Source organism: Suillus subaureus (assembly GCF_016647635.1).
Source record: "Suillus subaureus strain MN1 chromosome Unknown BJ212scaffold_13, whole genome shotgun sequence".
Taxonomy (NCBI): Eukaryota; Fungi; Basidiomycota; class Agaricomycetes; order Boletales; family Suillaceae; genus Suillus; species Suillus subaureus.
Window position 1 is genome coordinate 735652 of NW_024538569.1, and position 12868 is coordinate 748519.

General features: G+C 45.7%; 6 protein-coding genes across 6 annotated transcripts; 4 read left to right on the plus strand and 2 right to left on the minus strand.

Moving 5' to 3' along the window:
* Positions 1 to 724: 724 nt before the first annotated feature.
* BJ212DRAFT_1299192 (uncharacterized protein) lies at positions 725 to 1365 on the plus strand (the record flags this gene model as incomplete). Its single annotated transcript, XM_041332827.1, has 3 exons — positions 725 to 887; positions 1043 to 1184; positions 1308 to 1365. 3 exons carry the CDS (start codon positions 725 to 727, stop codon positions 1363 to 1365), a joined length of 363 nt encoding a protein of 120 aa, XP_041193916.1.
* Positions 1366 to 1928: 563 nt separating this feature from the next.
* BJ212DRAFT_1480232 (uncharacterized protein) lies at positions 1929 to 4321 on the minus strand (the record flags this gene model as incomplete). The annotated part of the gene is made up of 9 exons (XM_041340042.1): positions 1929 to 2114; positions 2167 to 2277; positions 2343 to 2641; positions 2690 to 2960; positions 3009 to 3080; positions 3156 to 3293; positions 3341 to 3708; positions 3758 to 3974; positions 4025 to 4321. The coding sequence occupies 9 exons, from the start codon at positions 4319 to 4321 to the stop codon at positions 1929 to 1931; spliced, it is 1959 nt and encodes a 652-aa protein (XP_041193917.1).
* Positions 4322 to 4909: 588 nt separating this feature from the next.
* On the plus strand, positions 4910 to 5452 carry BJ212DRAFT_1480233 (uncharacterized protein; the record flags this gene model as incomplete). The annotated part of the gene is made up of 2 exons (XM_041340043.1): positions 4910 to 5197; positions 5246 to 5452. The coding sequence occupies 2 exons, from the start codon at positions 4910 to 4912 to the stop codon at positions 5450 to 5452; spliced, it is 495 nt and encodes a 164-aa protein (XP_041193918.1).
* A 72-nt stretch (positions 5453 to 5524) lies between these two features.
* On the minus strand, positions 5525 to 7121 carry BJ212DRAFT_1480234 (uncharacterized protein; the record flags this gene model as incomplete). Its single annotated transcript, XM_041340044.1, has 3 exons — positions 5525 to 6441; positions 6499 to 6854; positions 6907 to 7121. 3 exons carry the CDS (start codon positions 7119 to 7121, stop codon positions 5525 to 5527), a joined length of 1488 nt encoding a protein of 495 aa, XP_041193919.1.
* A 3725-nt stretch (positions 7122 to 10846) lies between these two features.
* BJ212DRAFT_1480235 (uncharacterized protein) lies at positions 10847 to 11566 on the plus strand (the record flags this gene model as incomplete). The annotated part of the gene is made up of 2 exons (XM_041340045.1): positions 10847 to 11072; positions 11121 to 11566. The coding sequence occupies 2 exons, from the start codon at positions 10847 to 10849 to the stop codon at positions 11564 to 11566; spliced, it is 672 nt and encodes a 223-aa protein (XP_041193920.1).
* A 334-nt stretch (positions 11567 to 11900) lies between these two features.
* On the plus strand, positions 11901 to 12143 carry BJ212DRAFT_1205302 (uncharacterized protein; the record flags this gene model as incomplete). The annotated part of the gene is made up of 2 exons (XM_041329148.1): positions 11901 to 11997; positions 12052 to 12143. Coding segments are annotated over 2 exons (189 nt in total), but the record flags the coding sequence as incomplete, so codon positions are not given.
* Positions 12144 to 12868: the final 725 nt, after the last annotated feature.

Genomic DNA, 12868 nt, shown 5'->3' on the forward strand with positions numbered 1-12868 from the left:
CCTCATATGGTACCAACCCTAGATGTCCCTCACAGACGACCCTACTGATATGGATGAATCGTCTCCCACACCTACTGTGCCGAGATATTAATTGTCTGTCAAGCCACGCTAGACTGTTTAGTGTTTTCAGTCACAGCAGAAGGAGCCTAGATGATAACCCTGGTGCTCAATCTATTCTCCATCCAACGGATCAACAGTGGAGGTGAAGCTGTTATTTCCAAGACCACACATGATGAAAAAGTCTAGCACAAACTCCTTTGTGATCTCTGCTGGGCTTGGAATGATAGAAACTTGGTAAGGTCAATTAAGTTACACAGGTATGTAAACTGATGGGGTTTCTGCAGCGCTAGATGGATTTGCAACCCTATGGATGTCCCCACAACTGAGTCTGCTCACAAGCTCCTTAATCTCGGATGTCCTATCAATGGTTGTGAGATGCACATAGTGCCTCCAGCATTATTGTAGTTCTACTACCCCCGTGCATACATCCTTTGCCTTAGTATTTTTATGTACATATCACATTGATACTGCATTCTGCTTGGCTGCTCACAATGACATTTTTTTTCAACTACTATGTGATTTTTTATGTACATAGTCACAGGTCAAATGCTTGAGCATTTCTAAATATCATGTGACCATATTATATAGTGAGTTATTATTAGCGTCTCAAACTTGAATGAATTCATGTTGTTGACGAGCCTACTAGTATAGCAGACTGCAATCCATGCAGCTCAAATTTCTCTGGATCCTGCCCCTTATTCTTTCGAGCCCCTTCAGTGAATTTACCCGTATTAGACGGACAGCTAAGGGTGACAATGTACCAATAGAAGCGGGCCAGCCCATGTGGGCCCATGGCAATAAGTGTACCATGCTAGACAAGTGGGCCGGTGTGTGGTGTGTACCTGTTCCAAATGGATGGGCCAGTGGTATATAATGTAGATGGTGGTATAGGAATGTAGTGTATTGTCTATTATGAATAGCAGTGAATGCAGTGTCCGATGGAGATGAGTGGGCTGGCTGAATGGTGTGCAATGTAAATGAGTGGGCCAGGGAGATGGGTGTAATGGAGATGAGTGGGCTGAGGGTACAGGGTACAATGGAGACGGGTGGGCCGGGGGTATGGGGTGCAATAGAGACCAGTGGGCCAGGGAGATTAGTGCGATGGGGATGAGTGGGCTGGGGGGGTAAGCTCAATGGAAGATGGGTGGGCCGGGAGGGTAAGCTCAATGGAAGATGGGTGGGCCGGGGGGTAAAGCTTGATGATATCCCATCTGGTAGATGATAGAAATTTCTGCCGGTGTTGACAGTAAAGGAGAAATGGATGATACAGATGAGCCGGAAGTGTTAAATGGATTAGCTGGATGAACATGAAATGGATTATACAGATGAGCCGGTAGTACATGAAATAGAGCAACCAGTAGTGCGCAATGTGATGCATGTGAAGGTGAAATGGATGATACAGATGAGCGGGATGAGCATGAATATAATCCAGTAGTGCGCTGTGTGATAGAGGTGAAGGTGAAATGGATGATACAGATGAGCTGGCAGAGCACCATCTGGTACCGGAATATTCTCACTAAATGCAAGTTATGCAAGTCAAATTATATTCATTGAAAGCATGTAAGGTTGACAACACAATGTAGACAACTAGTACATACAAAAACATGAAAGATGTGCTAGTACTACTGTGTCCCATCACTGGAAGGCTTGCTTGGATATCTAGCACTCACTGACCGACGTTGCTGCGATAGAGGTCCATATCACAGGCGTGGCAAAGGAGCTGAGATGGACTGTGCATCAGCTGGCATACTTGATGGCCAGGCAGCTGGGAGATTTGGAGATTGCACAGGTGGAGAGCCAGCCGGAGGAACAGATGATCTGGATTCCCTCATGGTCAATGGAGGGATGTTGGTGGGAGTGGATGACACTCAGTTGAGCCTTGCAACTGGTGAGCCATCTGCAGTGTCACTAAATGCATCACCACTGGTCTGTGCACCCATCCAAGATACATCCGGGGTGAACACATTGTTGGTGACAGTGCAGGCAAATGCACTGATGGATGGGCCGGGAGCTGTGATGGGGGGTGGATTGAATGCTGGCAGGAGGAGTTGATGCTGATGTTTGACCAGATCTCTGCTCCCTCAGATACCTGACGATGCCTCTTACTTCAGCGGTGCACTCAGAGAGGAGTGCATGCTGCACATGCATATCCTGCTGGAGTTCATCAACCTGCATGGACATTGCACCATCAGATGCCTCTGTGAGGTCCATGCGACACTCCAGGCGATCATGCCGCAAGTCAATATCCAATTGATTGTGTGTATGAAGGTCTCCATCTCAACGCGAATTTGGGCCGACATGGCCTCCATCTGGTCATGAGAAAGGGGGTGCTGGGTGGGTGGGCTGTGAATGACAGGTAATGGTGAGAACTGGATGTTGTCCTCTGAGGCCATGGCCAGTGATGGAGCTGGAGGTGGCAACTTATCAGTACCAGGCTCGATCCAGTGATCCACAGGGAAATCATCTGCTGACACCAAAGGGGCCGATTGCTGGTGAGCACCCATCACACCCACAGTGCTATCGAACATCTCGATGTTGTTGTCTTTCTCTTCAATAGGACTAGGTTGCTGGATTTTCTTTTCTACAAGCATGGTGAGAAACAAAAAGCAACCAGAAGCAAAAGACTTACCTTTTGCATTAGATTTCCCCACCATTTTCTTGCTGGTTGCTTTGGACCAGGTCGTCTTAGAGCGTGTGGTGACTGCAGCCACAGGTGGTGCAGTGTCAGTGGTGGGGGTAATGGTGGCACTCTCTGTATCTGGCCAGATGCATGCCATCTTCCAGTCATGGCACAATGTGCATGTCGAGGCGACATTGCCTTTCTTTGTCAACTGGGGGCAACACTCTACCTTCTTCACCTGGCATCTCTCACAAGGTGGCAGAGGTCCATCAGTGCGGGGCTTTGATAAATCAGCATTGTAACAACTAGCAGTGACTGGAAGACTTACCAGTTCTTGGACCTTGGTCTTCCTGCTGGTGGCCTTGCCATTGGACTGGGTAGAACTTACCAGTTTTTGTTGCTTCCCTGGTCATAAAGTGGCCTGCACCATCATCAGCGATGGACCAGCAGATATAAAGAATGATGAAGAACTTACCTTTGATCTGCCTTGTGCCTCTTCATCCTCCTCCAATTCATCTTCTTCTTCATCATCATCATTCACAACCAACTGACTTGCCTTCAGTGTGCCCTGCTTGTTTGCAGGGATGACAGCCTTGCACATCGATTTCCGGGGCTGTGTTCAGTGTCAGTAATGTTGAATTTAGGAAGAGCAACACTTACCTGAACATCCAGAAGGTCATTGACATCGATCATGTCATTGTCCTCATCACCATCAACTTCCAGTGCCTTTGCCTTTGCCTTTGCCTTCCCCTTCCCCTTCACCTTCTCAGTGTCACTGGTAGTGTCAGTGTTGGACAAGATTGCCTTGGACTTGATGACAGGCTTCCGGGACTGGTTGCCACAAGGCACAGGAGGGCTGGTACTGAGTTGATGTTTCCATGTTGTGGATGATCCTGCTGGTGTGGTTTCACCGGATGCTGCGTGTCTTGGCATGTGAATGCTGGCATCTCGTGCTGGTGCTGGTGCCAGTGGTGGTGCCAGTGCAGGGGTGGGAGCAGGTGGTGGTGCTGGTACTGGTGCAGTTGCTACTGCAGTCTCAGGTGTGAGTACAGGTGGGATGAGGAGGAAGACACTCACCAGGAGCTGCAGACGCAATAGGTGGTGCAGCACCCAATGTCTTACTGTACAATGGGTGCTTCATGCACATGTCCTGATTGTTCCCAAGATGGGTCCAATCCGGTACTTCCACCAATTGTGTGGTGCACCTCTGAGTGCAAAAGATCTCAGCTGCAAGTGACAGCAGGCCAGGGGGAACATAGGAAGCCTCCTTCCCATAGGTGTGAATCACATCATTCTATGGGACCATAGTATTAATCAAGACAATTGATAGATAATGAAACATACCACTTCACAAGCAATCTTCCAGCTCAACTCCATTTTTTCCTCTTGCAACAGCAACTGGATGACATCTTGAACCATCTCAGTGAGCTGGGCGACAAGAGCTATGAGAGCCTGGTTGGCAGCAGGCAGCAGCAGATGCAGAAGTAGAGTGAGAAGACATGGCAGGGAGATGATTGCAGTAGACTTAGTGGACAAGTAATCCGGAAGAGACGTGTTCAACAACCACACTTGTGAAAATGTCGGCAACTGGCAGCCCAGCCCAATCTGGAAATATCTGAGTCCATTGTTTGTTGTCAGCATCTATTTTTAAATCTGAATATCACATTGTGCAGGTTGACACATCATCAGCAATCAATTGTAACTACCCAACCTGTGAAGAAATCATCCGGTCACAGGCTGCAGCAGAACATCTATTCCTCTGGTGATCTTATGAAGGCTGCAGATTTATATAACCCCTTCATTAAAATTAAAAAGAGAAGGATGTGATCGTCAGCCAAGGCCCAGCATGACCTACATGTGTCTAGTGAGGATGAAGGTAACAATCTATCTATCTACTACAACAATGGACTGGTTGACATTATCCAGCATTCCAGTATTTCACATCTTGCAGCCAGGGTATGATGAGCACACTTACAACCCTGTGATGGATTGTTCAAGCATGGGTCCATCTAATGCATAGCAAAGACCATTCACATTACCTTTGAAGACCTAGATGTCCTGTCCACTCATGACCGGTTGAGAGATGGGAATAGATTGAAGGCAGTCCGCTTCAAAACTGGGGATGACCACTGGTTATTGGACTTGGGTTTTCCTTTGTCAGATGATGACTGGATAACCGACACTCACAACCACCCACAGCCAGACATCCTGGATATGCAATTCCCCACCATGTCTGATGATGAACAGTCACATGACAAGATGCTGGAATTGGGATTTCCTCCAGAGTTGGACGTCGAAGATGTGCTAGATTTGGGGTTTGATATTGATGTCAGTGATCCAACTGGAAACACAGATGGGGTTCTGGAGATGGGGTTTGATATTGATGTTAGTGATCCGGCCAGACACACATATGGGGCACTGGAGATGGGCTTTGACACCAATGATATCACGCTGGATGAAAGCCTCTGGAGATGGGTTTTGATATGGATCCGGCGCATTTTGACCTGGATCGATCTTGTAAGCCTTCTTGTTGCTTCAGATATTGTACTGATTGTTGAAATTCAGTTGCTGTCATTCGACCTGGATCCCATTAGATTTGTAATTCAATGGGCTGTAGGCGATTTGCAGATTGCAATGCACCAGTTGGACATGGACTGGGTGGGTGATGCAATGTCGCCGGACGAGGCCATTGCAAGACAGCAAGTTCTTGACAGCACACAAGAGTTGTTGCTGGCATGTCAACTAATATCCATATCTCGACTTGCAACATGAAGTATGTATTTCCAGTCAAATGCTATCTACACCTATCGCTAGAAGAATTGCATGCAAAGATCCACATTACTACTACTGCATATACTGAGCTTTGTAAGAGGCCTTTGAACTTCTAAGACAGCGCTTTGGCTCATGATCAGTGGTCTGGGCTTCACGTCCTTTGGCTTTCTTGCCGGTGGCTTTTGTGGCAGCAGGTGTTGGTTTGGGTACTGGTCCTTTGTGATTTTTCTTCTTGCCATGGACACCGGATGTAGGACCAAATGTGTGACTCTTTGAAGGTGGAGGATGGTTGTCACGAGGACCAGTTGATTGCGCAGAACCGGTGCTGGCATTGTTGGGCTTGGATTTCTTTCCTGGTGACTGACTGTCCAACTCTAAATCAGATTGAATGTGACCAACCCTACCACACTTTTTGGTTGGTTTTGATTTAGGTGGCAATGGAAACGGCCTGGATTTCTTGACTGGTGGGTGAGGATCTTCATGCTCTGCAGCAGATGTAGCCAGACTAGCCCTGCTGCATGCATTGACTGGCCTGGATTTCTTGACCAGTAGGTGATTTTTGACAGGTTTTGACTTTGGAGGTGGCAATGTGCCATTGTCATCATCATTGTCCTTCTCTTCTTCTTCATTGTCCTTCTCTTCGTCCTCACTACTCAACTCCTGTGCCACCCTCCTGGTGCGCTTTCCAGTAGTTTTTTTCACCAGATCCTTGGGTCTTGTGTCAGAATCCTTTCTGTCAATCGCCTCTGCCAGTTCTCTCATTGTCTTATTGTCACCTTCCCAGCCTTTAAATTCAAAGGTTGGGCGAACCTGGTCCTTCTGTCTTTGACACCACAATTCCAACAGCCAGTCAGTGTCAGCCAACTGAATCTTTGACGGATTGTCAAGCTTCCAGCCGGTAGGTAAAAACTTGGCTGCAATAAAGTCCCCCTGAGCCTTCCTCACTGAGGCCCAAGGCACAGATGCCTTTGGTTGTTGGCTGCACAACCCTGAAAAATCACTGGTCAGTTGATCAACTCTCCAGACACATCATTTGTGAAACTGACTGTAGTGTTTTGTGAGGAACATCCTTATAAGACACTTTTTACTCTTGAGGTTCAGCTCTTTCACATCCAGTATGATCAGAAGCCCATAGCTATCCATCTCCAAAGGATATTTGTCCTTCTTTTTGCCTTTCTTCCTGCCTTTTTTCACCTCCCCCTCACTATCGTCATCATCATTATTCAGGTCAACATCTGGGTTCACCCCATGTTGCATAAGTACTTGACTGAATGTTGCAAGATTGTCAAACAGAAGCTCACCAAACTCTTCTCCAGCATAGGCATTCCACTCTGATAACATGGGCTTCCAGTCCTTCATATCGGTAAAACTATTGCCCTCCAACTTTTCATTGAAGTCAATTCTTCCAACTGGATCAGGATTCATTTACTGGTTGAGTGTGAACTGGAACTCACCCATTGATATGCACTTCATCCTCCTCTTTCCATGCCAATAATATAAAAATTCTCATACTGGCCTGCTTCCACAACTTGGACACCAGGTCCTTCATCAAACCAGGTGCTTTTTTCTTTGCAAAGTCCACCTGGACAGCTGCAGGAGGAGTCTTGGCAGACCACTCAATTGCAGTGTTCTGAGCTTCCTCCAGCTCCTCTTTAGATAGACTGGCCATGACTGCAGTGAGTGTCATCTGATATCTTTCAATAAATGTCTTTGATCCTGGCATTGCTCCGGTCTTTTCGATGATCTCCTCCTTGTGCAGTTGTTGTATGACCATCCGGGAAGTCCATTTCTGACCCATCTTACTGGCCTTCTTTTTTCGAGTCTTTTCAGATCTCCGGTTATATAACCAGTCCCAGTACATCTCAATATATCATGATAAAAGTCAGTCATCATGCATAAAATTTGAAGTTCAACTGCTCACATATTTTCTGTTTTTCAATGACTGGTCATCCATAGCAGGGGCATGCACCTTTGCCTCTTTTATGACCGCCTTCAGAATATTTTTTCTATCGTTGCCAGCAGCTTCCTTCCATTCTTCTAGGTGGGATTTTAAGACCAGCACCTCTTCCTCAGTCAATTTCTTCTGCTTGGTCTTTTGTGGGCTGTCAACTGATGAGTTGGACTGGGGCATGGTAAAGCAGTTGAGGAGCAGTTGAGGTCTTGGTAGAAGAAAGGATGCATGTGTGTCTCACAGTGTTAGGTTACATAACCTATGTATGTGACTGCAAACTGAACAAGAGATTGTCCAATACTTGTTCGTTGGTTTGATTGGTATGATTCCCTTGACATCCTACATGTTTCTGATACATAGAAGAGAACTGTAAAAGCACAAGTACTTAGATGTGTATTATATAGTATATGGGCAGCATACAGCCCTCCGATACTGCATGCTACAGACATAACTCATGTACATGACTGCAAACCGAACAAGAGATTGTCCAATACTTGTTCATTGGTATGATTGGTATAATTCCCTTGACATCCTACATGTTTCTAATGCATAGAATTGAGAACTGCACAAGCATACATACTTAGATCTGTATTATATAGTATATGGGCAGCATACAGCCCTCAAGTACTGCATACAGGCCCTGTGCAATCATATTCCACAACCTGTTCAAGTAAGTATCCTCACAAATGACTTTGGAGGCCAACATAAATGTGCATACAAACAGCCGGTGTCCGGAAGATCAAACAAGAAAGCCTGTTTGCATCCATAGAGTGGGTTATTAGGTTTGAACTGTTCTCTCAGAGCATGTTTTGCAATGCCAGTGCCCTTGACTGAAGGATAATCAATGTATTCACTTTACCAGACTCATCAATCATTCAATCGAAAGAAGCATGTATCACTGCTGAACCCTCTTAATTAACCAAATTACTTGTCTAAGACCAACACTCCGGAACACTGGCTAGACAAGTATTTGAACCTTGAAATGTAACCTCTGGTCAACATACTTTATCAAGTCAATTGTCATCTAACTTGAACATGAAATCCATCCGACTTGTGTTAATGGCAGGATTACGGTGTTTGTGAGATGATGCAACTATGGCAACCCTCGGTGACTCCAACCTTAATATATCCCAAACAGAGATAATATTACAAGATCATCACAGCAACAATGTGGTAATCCCGACCATTCAAACCATTCGGAGTCTGGACAACACTGGATCAATTGGTCCCTTGATGAATGATTGGGTTGTTCAATGACTAACAAGGGAAAATGTGGTAATCTCGACGGTTCAAATCGCCCAGAGTCCAGAAAATTGATGGAAGGCACCTGAGTCATCAAGTGTTCAGCATACTTATCCTGTCCAGTTGTAGCATCAACATGCGAAAGACCAAAGAAAAGGGAATCACATACACCCCTCCTATGAAGAAACAATTGCCTCAGCTGTATAAGCTCAAGGAAACAACTACAACTAGAGGATCCAGGTTATCTTGGGTGAAAGATTCATGGGCTCAGAAAACAAAGTTGGTAACATCATCACTGACAAAATCTCCCTTGAAGCATATATCTGGGTCCCCTCACTTGCTGTATGAAGGCGCCGATTTTGACTTTGACCAAGGTGACATCCCACAGCCTAAATTTCCGAAATCTCTGGCAAGCAACAGTCATCTTCATTTCCAGAGTCTGGGTCTGACCAGATCACACAGAGTCAGAATGCATATCTCCAGCAATGGAAATGCAAGTTCAAGGACTACATAAATTCACTCATGGTCAGAGAAGCCCCTCCACCTGACTGACTTTGTTCAGTCTGCAAGAAGAATGGGGTGTATAGATGTCATGGCTGTTTCAATGAGCCACTCTTTTGCACAGACTGTTGCAGAATTCAGCATCAACGACATCCATTCCATTGCATCAGTCATGGACTGGATCATTTTTTCAAGAAACTTCACTCCTTAAAGTTGGCCTGCACATTCACCTTGCTCATGACAGCACACCATGTCCCAGCAGCAGCACAGATTACTCATCTGATGTCCTTCAATGGTCAGACACCGATGACAATATAGATGATGATTATCCAGAGGGACCTTTCATTCCACCGGTCAGAGACCCGGATCAGCTGGCAATAACTGTAGTAGACAAGTCTGGTGTTCACTCCCTTTCCATATGTTATTGCCACTGCCCCAGTGCTCTCAGCCAAGACATGCAGCTCTTTCAAGCTGGCTTGTTCCCGGCATCTTTCACCAGACCAAAAACTGCATTTACATTCGCTGTCTTGGACGACTTTCTGTTAGACAATCTCAAGTGCAGTACATTGGCCATGAATTACTACAGCAAAATTCACAGACTAACCTTGAGCATCTTTCCACTGATGGTTCTGGTGAGCTGGGTTTCACTTGGTGCTTCATCTTCTGGTCATTTAAGAACAATATCTGTAGGATTGCTACAGAGAGCTCATGAGAGCTGCCAGGCAGTGGTGACAATGCAAGCTTTACAAGTGGCATGGATTTGCCCACAAAGATGACCAGCTGAAGGATGGCGATCTTGCCCTATTTTGCCCAGCATGTCCACAACTGAGTATAAACTTGGACCTGTCTACCAGTACAGTAGCCCAGTCAGATGATACACCTTCCTGGCTCATGACTAGATATTTGGTCATGGATGGAAATTTCAAAGCCGAGCACATGCATCCAGTGAATCCATCCCATGAAGTATCATTGATGGATGGTCTGGGATTCATGGTCTCTGATGATAGATACAAGAGCCATTTATCCATTGCTCATGACCATGTCCAAAGGTCAGATTGCAATAATCACCGAGCAGTAAATCAAGCAAACACCTCACAGCAAAGGCTGGAGGCCACCGGTATAGGAGGATGTGCATGTGCACAGCATGGATGTTTTGTCCCACATTCCATGGTGGACTTTCAGAAAGGTGAAAGGTTCATACATATTGCATCTGGTCGCATCAATGGCTGATCTTACAACTCTTACCTGGAATGATCAGGCAGATGAACATGGACTATGCATTAAGTCAAGTGCTTAACTATAAGACCGACGGAATCTCTCATGCCATAACATTCTATGACATAAATTGTCAGTATAACAAGTATTTGAAGGACCAGATCGCTTCTAGCATGTATCTTTCCATCCCCATTGGTATGGATATCATTCCTGGAATAGGCTTGTGGCATGTGCATGGACATCAAGACAGCTGCTTTGTCCAGTACACATCAAATTTCATCCATGGGACCAGCAGGATAGATGGAGAGATTATGGAGACCCTCTGGGCACCTTTGAATATAATCTCTCCATCAGCCAGGGGCATGGGAACTCCCCATCACAAGGAGGTATTGGATTATCAGATGAATGATTGCAACTTCATGAAAATGATTTGTATAAGTAAGTCATTGACCACCAGATGCACATATATTGTCTTACTCATAATAATGCATGACCGGCTGGCATGTCCAGTAGCTAAGTTTCTGTCCAGAAAGTTGAAAGAGGCTATCAAGGGTGCTGCAGAGAGCAAACTTGCATTTGATAATCTCAATGAGACAGCCCAGCCTGACATGGTCATTCTATGGAAGGAAGAGGAGGTAATCGCTCATGCAAACAGAGCGGAGGGTCCTGCAGCTATGGACATCTATGAGGTCCGGTTGGAAAGGGGCAAGTGTCTACTTTTATTGGTTGTCTGGCAGGTCTGATCACATGGTTGTGCAGCTCCAACAAGAAAACAGCAGGAGTTGTGCCTGTTGCAGGCTCAAAATTGCCCTGATCATCCGGTCATCAACCCCCCTGGTCAACAAGGAGCTGCCACTTGGCTCGCAACCAGTCTCACTATAGAGGAATCCCAAATATCTCTCTCCAGGGATGTGAAAAGGTTACAAATGCACCCAACAGATGTGCAATTGTTGAAAGTGGCACGATGCCGGGATAAGCTTCACACTCAGATTACGAGGTTTCTGGAGATGGCACCTACTTATCTTGGTGTCGATGTCGATGTCAATGACCCGGATTCTCCAGTGATTGTTCACAATTCACTCAATGATAATTATGAAGATTACTCTGATTTTGACGAAGATCAAAATCCCGGTCCAGACATTCACGATGCTTCCATATTTCAACCTGGAGCTAACTGTCATACTACTACCATCCAACATTGGTGAGGTGAGGTGCAGGGAGTTAGGTCTCACCAATCTCATGAAAGAAGAAATTGCCCTATGAGAAGGCCAGGCCAATGACACACTCCATGCCATTAGAGTGCATTTAGGCAATAAAGCTGTTATATTCCACAATACTGTCTGGTCAGCCAAGTCACAGGCTTCATCCACAAGGGCATGGACTCAAGTTCGCTCAGTGGAAACAGCAGTCAATCTCAATGCTAGTATATATTCAAAATGCCGGTTGCAGCTGGCGAAGCTCCCTGACCATGACCTCTTGAAGAAATATCTTCCTTTGAAGAAAGAAGACTTGAAAGCTAGCTCTGTGGTGGCTGATCCAAATGCACATGGTCAGAGGGATACCACTCTTTCATGGTTCTGGTCCTTGGATGTTCAAGGAGACACGTCCGAAAATGACTGGATGACAGAATGTGAGTGTCCAGTGCTTTTGGTTACTCCCAGTCGTCCGGTCTCATGTGCTCTCATCATAGTTTACTGGGTGAATTGGCTCTGGATGAAAGCACTGTGCAACCACTGGAATGAGGAGGTTATGCTTGTCAAACATGAAATGCAGTGGTCAATTAATTTCTTTAAACATAGAGCCAAGCAATGGCTCAGTCACATGCGTGACACAACATCTGCAGGGCTCACTGGACATACATGTTATGCTGCCTGACAATCTCACATATATGACCAACTGGCGGCACATGCAGAGGATTCTTTTCACAAAATGATTGTTCAGCTACAAGAACTGGTACCGGTTGAGGTGGTTGTTGGTACCAGCTAGTTACATAATCAAGGTTACTGGTTGATAATACCTATCATGTAATATACACTTGAATAATCTGAAGGTGTTGGTCATACTACAGCCTCACATTTCTCTCCATGAACAATACTGCGACTCTCATCCCCTCTGACCAACTAATCATTGCTGCCAAGGGCCATCACATCACAGCTGCAGATATCTCTTGTGCACTGTTTTATGCCAATTCCTGGATGCTGGCCATGCACCTGCATGTTGACAAGAGTTTTGCACTGGCCCTGCCTCGTTATGCAGAGGCTTTCTACACCCTGATGAAATGAGAGATGGAGGTAGGTGGCTAGCCATGCTGATACTCCCATGCCCTCATCTTTTTCTCCATCATATAGACCTTTGTAATGCCTTTCATCAACATATGTTTTATCACCCGGTTGTCTGCTACTATTCCTCAACTTCTCAAGGATGTGCTCTCAACCATGACTGCACACGCTTTGGTGGACTGGCGACCAGATGTCAATGCCATTTTCCAGGATATCCAGTCATTGCGC